Genomic DNA, 6,000 nt, shown 5'->3' on the forward strand with positions numbered 1-6,000 from the left:
TTAATCAAGTTCTGGTCATACAGATGAAGTAAATGTGACTTTGAGGGGGAAGGGGAGGACACTGGGAGAGAGGGTCGTGTGAAGGGTATCTGGAACGGTGGTATTGACCCGGTCGGCGTGCTGACCGTGTGTTGGTGGTGTCCAGGGGGGCGGTCCGGGCCTCTCTCCTCCCCGCACTGCTGAAGTACAGGGCCTTGCCCTCGCTGATGGGCCCACAGCCGCTCCCGATCTGGCCCCCGCTCAGACTCTGCCACAGGGGGCTCAGCTTGCCCTCGAACCCCTCGGCCAGCTCAGAGGGGCTGGGAGCAGCCGGCACGCAGCTGTCCTGCTCCACTGAGATACACACACACGCAGACAAGCACACACACATACACATACATATACACACATACACACTCACACACACACACATACATACACACACACACACATACACGCACACACATACACGCACACACATACACACATACACACACACACACACACACATACACGCACACACATACACACACACACACACAGACATAAACACAGTCAACAGAGTGCACATTCTTGCCATACTTTTTCCCATCCACCTAATGCCCCTCTCATTAACAACATTCTCTCTCTTCTCTCTCACCCACTGAATTACCTCTCTGTCTCTAAAGCAGGGGTGCACTCACTAGAGGGCCGGTCTTCAAGCTGCTTTTTGTTCCAAACAATTGACTGATCAAGACATTATTTAGCTAATTAAATAATTAAGAGCAGAAGTTGGCACAAAATCCTGAAGCGGATCGGCCCTTGCTGTGCACCCCTGCTCCAAAGGCTTCCACATGCTTCAAACAAACTGCCGTTCAGAATGTCAGAGAACGTCGGAAAGCCCCTCTCCAAAGTTCATGCGCACTTTGGCCAGGCGTGCAATGGGCAGGCTTACAGGTGGTCTGCACCACGCCTCTCTATGACAGACAGCATCTAGGCCCACATTATATTTTAGCTGCTCAGGAAAAGGTGTGAGCACGTGGTCGGACACTGCGTCGCATGGACTAGTTCGTCGGAAGCATACGAAAGCCTAATGAGTCTCTCTCTCCCTATGAGTTACATCTCCTCTCTCAGCCTAGTCTACTCAATCCCATCCATATTGCTTCATTGGCATGATGTAGTGGTGCTGTGTGTCTTGGCAAAGGATAACAATTAATAACAAATGGCAGCGGTCGATGGTGCTGTAGTCAAAAAGATGAACTGCACAAGTGAAAAGTAGCAGCTCAGTGTCAACCTGTTCCTAAATTCAATTAGAAATACTTTTCTAGCCAGACATATTGGCAAAGTTTTACAGAACAGTTCTCTGAAAGTGATACAGAAACAACATGGGATTGATTTAACACATTGAATATGAATCACAGTGTACAAGTTTAGACAACAAAAAAATAATAAAAGAATAACCCCAGCCTCACCCCTACCCTGTCTCAGAGCAGTGCAAAACCCTTTACACTTTTGTAAAGTTGATGGGCTTTACATTTTTGGGATCATTTAATTTGTTTCAGTACACTAGGACAGCTTAGTCAAATGCAGCAAAGTATTTGAATCTAAAACAAATACTGTTTGAAGCCGGGTCTGGTACAGCAGCCCCCCGACCCTTACCTGTGTAGCCCATGTCACAGAAGCAGACTCCGGAGATGCAGTCCCCGTGGCCCCCGCAGTGGTTGGGACAGGGTTCTGAGATGTACACCCCATCCAGGGCGAACGCGGGAGCATCCCGAAACATACTGCTCTCCTGGAACCAGCGGAACCGCGTCTTACTGAGAGAGGCAGAGAGGGAGAGAGGATGTTGAAATAGTAAATCTACAGTTACAATAGAGGTACAATAGGTACGATTTTTGTGTTAAAACATTGTTTTGTCTTTGTCGTGTTTGCCACTCAACTTTGCAAAACAAGCATGTTGTGGTTTCAGGGTGTGTGTGTGTGTGTGTGTGTGTGTGGGCACGTGTGTGTGTGTGTGTGTGGGTGTGTGCACGTGTGTGGGCGTTACCTGGCGGCCACGTTGCGCGGTATCACCACGGTGACCCTGCTCCAGCGCTCATAGTCCCCGGTGTTGTACACCGTCGGCTCCCTCAGCTCCCGCCCGCTGCCCTCACAGCTGCCCCCGCCTGGTGACCCGGGGTAACAGCCCTCTCGCACCAGCGCCCAGGACCGCCCGGCATCATGGGAGTACTGCAGGAGCACGGGGGCGGAGCCGCTAAACTGAGACTCACAGCCAATGTTCAGCTGTGGGGAGGAGCCAGGAGAGAGCGGTGACCAATCCGAGTTCATCTGGCTGACTGTGGCTCATCAGAGTTAACGCATCCATATCTCATTATTATGTTATTATATTATATTATATATGTAAATATAACCTATATGGGATCTTTCAAAACCTGGTGGCAGTCTTGAGTTATTTTATCTTTGTAGTTATTTTTTCTACTTATTTTACAGGATGTGAAATAAAGGCACCTGCCAGTTATGATCAAGTACAGAAAAAAGAATAGAGTGGTTTTCCATAAGTTTGTATCAAACCTTTCACATCAACTGTCAAGGTTTCATGAATCAAGTGTCATTAAATTAAAGACCCTATTGGCCCAGTTTAACAGAAACAGATGGACTAAAATGATCTTTCTATGGATAATCTCCAATGGAAATTGAATTCAGGACTGTGTTTATACGTTCAGAGGCCTCTGGGCACCTTAAACTGGAGGGTGTAGCCCGGGCGGAGGGACAGGTCGCGGGTGACCGCCATCCTGTCCCCATCAGAGCGCCCGAACACCATGGCGGAGGGGGTGGGTGTGCAGAAGCTGTCGTTCCTCTCCTCCATGCCCTCGTTCCCCAACATCAGCCACACGCTCATCTGGTTCAGCGGGTAGTCGAACGCCGGCTTCTCATAGAAGTTCTGACGAGAGAGGAAAGGAGACGGAGCATAAGACCTCCCCGAACACACCTGGGCTCTAATAGCATTCGCCATGGATACTTTTCTGTGCTCCATTGATCTTGCCTGGTGCATTTGAGCCTCCAAGGATTTGAACCTGTGTAATAAGGGTGGGGTTGTGTTGTGACTCACCTGTGGGAGGGTGGGGTTTGAGTCTCACCTGTCTAAAGGTGGGGTTGAGGTGTGACTCACCTGTGGAAAGGTGGGGTTGAGGTGTGACTCACCTGTGGGAGGGTGGGGTTGAGGTGTGACTCACCTGTGGAAAGGTGGGGTTGTGTTGAGACTCACCTGTGGGAGGGTGGGGTTGTGTCGTGACTCACCTGTGGGAGGGTGGGGTTGTGCCGTGACTCGCCTGTGGGAGGGTGGGGTTGTGTTGTGACTCACCTGTGGGAGGGTGGGGTTGTGTTGTGACTCACCTGTGGGAGGGTGGGGTTGGCGATGGGTATGATGTGCTTCTCCCGCTCAGACAGGATGATGATGTCATCGATGGCCCACTGGTCGTATCCGTCTCCGGAGTGCAGGGGCTGCCACCAGCGGAAGCGGGTGCAGGGGGTCTTAGAGGCCAGGGGCAGCTCGTAGTGCACAAACCTGCCGGAGAGAGGGGGGTCGGTCACACGCTGTTCTGTGTGCAATGCCTGTTCAAGGCCTGTACAACGGCACTGTTAACACTCAGAGACATCATTTACTGAACCTCCACCCATCCTATGCATTCCACCCGTCCTAGTTAGGAGTGGGGCAGCTGCAATGCAGCACCAACTCCAGTTCTGCCTTGCTCAAGGGCAATGGCTGGAGTACACCTAACCTGAACTGCATGTCTTTCAGTCTGTTAAAACACCTCCAGGTTTTCTATTTGATTATAATTTAAATGATGAATGACAAGAAACCCTTCTTTACTACTGGCCTGGAGGGCCACATTCAGGAGTCTCTAATTTATAGCTTCAGAGGACCTGTCTATCAGCTGAAGAGCTGTCCTTCACCTCCTGTGCCTCCCTTCCTCTCTCCCTCCCCCTCTCCCTCTCTCTCTCACCGGGGCTTGGTGAAGTCGGTGAAGTACATCTCGGCGATGAGGCCCCAGCTGATACCGCCATCATTGCTGTACTGGAGAAGCACTCCCTCCTCCCGGCTGTCGGCATGGTTACACTCCGTCCAGTCTCCGCCCACACGCAGGTAGAACTGCACAAACTCCGCCCACTCCGTGTCAAGGTCCCTGCTCACCAGCTGCCTCAGGCCAGCCTGTCATCACAAAGTCACAGTACAGAGTCAGAGTCACACCACAGAGTCACAGTACAGATTCTGAGTCACGCCACGGAGTCAGAGTCACAGTACAGAGTCAGAGTCACACCAGAGTCCAGTACGGAGTCAGAGTCACAATACAGAGTCAGAGTCACACCAGAGTCCAGTACAGAGTCAGAGTCACAGTACAGATTCTGGGTCACACCACAGAGTCACAGTACAGAGTCAGAGTCACAATACAGAGTCAGAGTCACACCACAGAGTCACAGTACAGAGTCAGAGTCACAATACAGAGTCAGAGTCACACCACAGAGTCACAGTACAGAGTCAGAGTCACAATACAGAGTCAGAGTCACACCACAGAGTCACAGTACAGAGTCAGAGTCACAATACAGAGTCAGAGTCACACCAGAGTCCAGTACAGAGTCAGAGTCACAGAGTCACAGTACAGAGTCAGGTTTTATAGTTAACCTACCAATCAGACCTGGGTCAAATACGTAATTGTAATATGCTTATCTAGTGTATTGGAACCTATGAAATGCTCTCAAAAGCAGCAAATCCTCCCTACTGGTCTTCTTTGTTGGCTCAATTGCACCGGCAAGATCAATCAAGCACAGAAAAGTATTGAATCGAAAACAACTCTATAATTGCCCCAGGTCTGCTACCAGTACACTACAGGGTGCAAATTGCAGGCAGGGTGGACAAGGCGAGAGATTCTGTACCTTGCTGAAGTAGAGTGAAGACCCTGAAGAGACAACTCCGCATCCCTGGTCAGGTGTCATCACCTCTCCACCAATCACCTCCAGCCATGTGTTGAGCAGTGCACCCTGGGACTCGAAGTCCGAGAGGACGCTTGAGGACAATGGGGAGGAAGGCTGGCAGTCTGTGCCTGAGAAGCCATCATCACACCTGAGGAAGAGAGAGAGCGAGAGAGAGTGCAGAAACAAAGAGAGGGAGAAAGTATAGAAACAGAGAGGGAGAGAGAGTGCAGAAACAGAGCGAGAGAGGGAGTACAACATGAAGAGGACAGGAGGTGTGATTTATAAGGTGACTGAACATTCCTTGAAAGAATAGCCTGACTGAATCAATGCCCTCATGTAGTCAGAGTGTACAGCAGGCAAAAACATGCCTGACACATAAAGCCGAACACTCCCCCATAAACCTGCACTCACTGATATCAGATCAATAGGGTACTACTCAGACTAATGAAACATGTGTTCAGAACTGAGCATGTGTTTATATGTGTGTGTGTGTGTGCATGCCTGTGAGCATATAGGTTTGTGTACTGTATATGTGTACTATATATGGATGTGTATGCGTGTGCGTGTGTGTGTATGTGCGTGCGTGTGCGTGTGCATGCATGTGTGTGTGCATGTGTGTGTGTGTATATGTGTGTGTGCGTGCATGTGAGTGTGTGTGTGTGTGTGTGTGTGTGTGCGCATGCGTGTGAGTGTGTGTGTGTATATGTGTGTGTGCATGCGTGTGAGTGTGTGTGTGTGAGTGTATATGTGTGTGTGCATATGTGTGTGTGTGTGTGCATGCGTGTGAGTGTGTGTGTGTGTGTGCATGCGTGTGAGTGTGTGTGTGTGCATGTGTGTATGTGTGTGTGTGTGCGCATGCATGGATGTGAGTGCGTTTGTACCCAGACTGACCTGCAGTGTCCGTGGTCACACCAGCCGTGGCCGTGGCACATGCGGGGGCACTGCTGCCCGATGTAGATGTCATCCAGGGCCCACTCGTCCTGCTCGCCGTAGTAGTTCTGGATCCACCTGAAGCGTGTGGCACTGGACCTGCAGACAGCCAATCAAATCAAAGAACAGATCATCACAAGG

The 6,000-nt window shown here is 50.5% G+C and overlaps 1 protein-coding gene across 1 annotated transcript in view; it reads right to left on the reverse strand.

Moving 5' to 3' along the window:
- The window catches only part of reln (reelin), a 134,679-nt gene that overhangs the window by 23,118 nt on the left and 105,561 nt on the right, over positions 1 to 6,000 (reverse strand). The window contains exons 23-30 of the mRNA XM_061252696.1: positions 5,821 to 5,958; positions 4,891 to 5,077; positions 3,963 to 4,168; positions 3,352 to 3,523; positions 2,696 to 2,899; positions 2,006 to 2,241; positions 1,618 to 1,775; positions 126 to 333 (exon numbers count right to left, since the gene is read on the reverse strand). Coding sequence (XP_061108680.1) covers positions 126 to 333; positions 1,618 to 1,775; positions 2,006 to 2,241; positions 2,696 to 2,899; positions 3,352 to 3,523; positions 3,963 to 4,168; positions 4,891 to 5,077; positions 5,821 to 5,958 — 1,509 coding nt within the window. The remainder of the gene's footprint in view (positions 1 to 125; positions 334 to 1,617; positions 1,776 to 2,005; positions 2,242 to 2,695; positions 2,900 to 3,351; positions 3,524 to 3,962; positions 4,169 to 4,890; positions 5,078 to 5,820; positions 5,959 to 6,000) is intronic.

This window comes from Conger conger, chromosome 8, assembly GCF_963514075.1.
Source record: "Conger conger chromosome 8, fConCon1.1, whole genome shotgun sequence".
Lineage (NCBI taxonomy): Eukaryota > Metazoa > Chordata > Actinopteri > Anguilliformes > Congridae > Conger > Conger conger.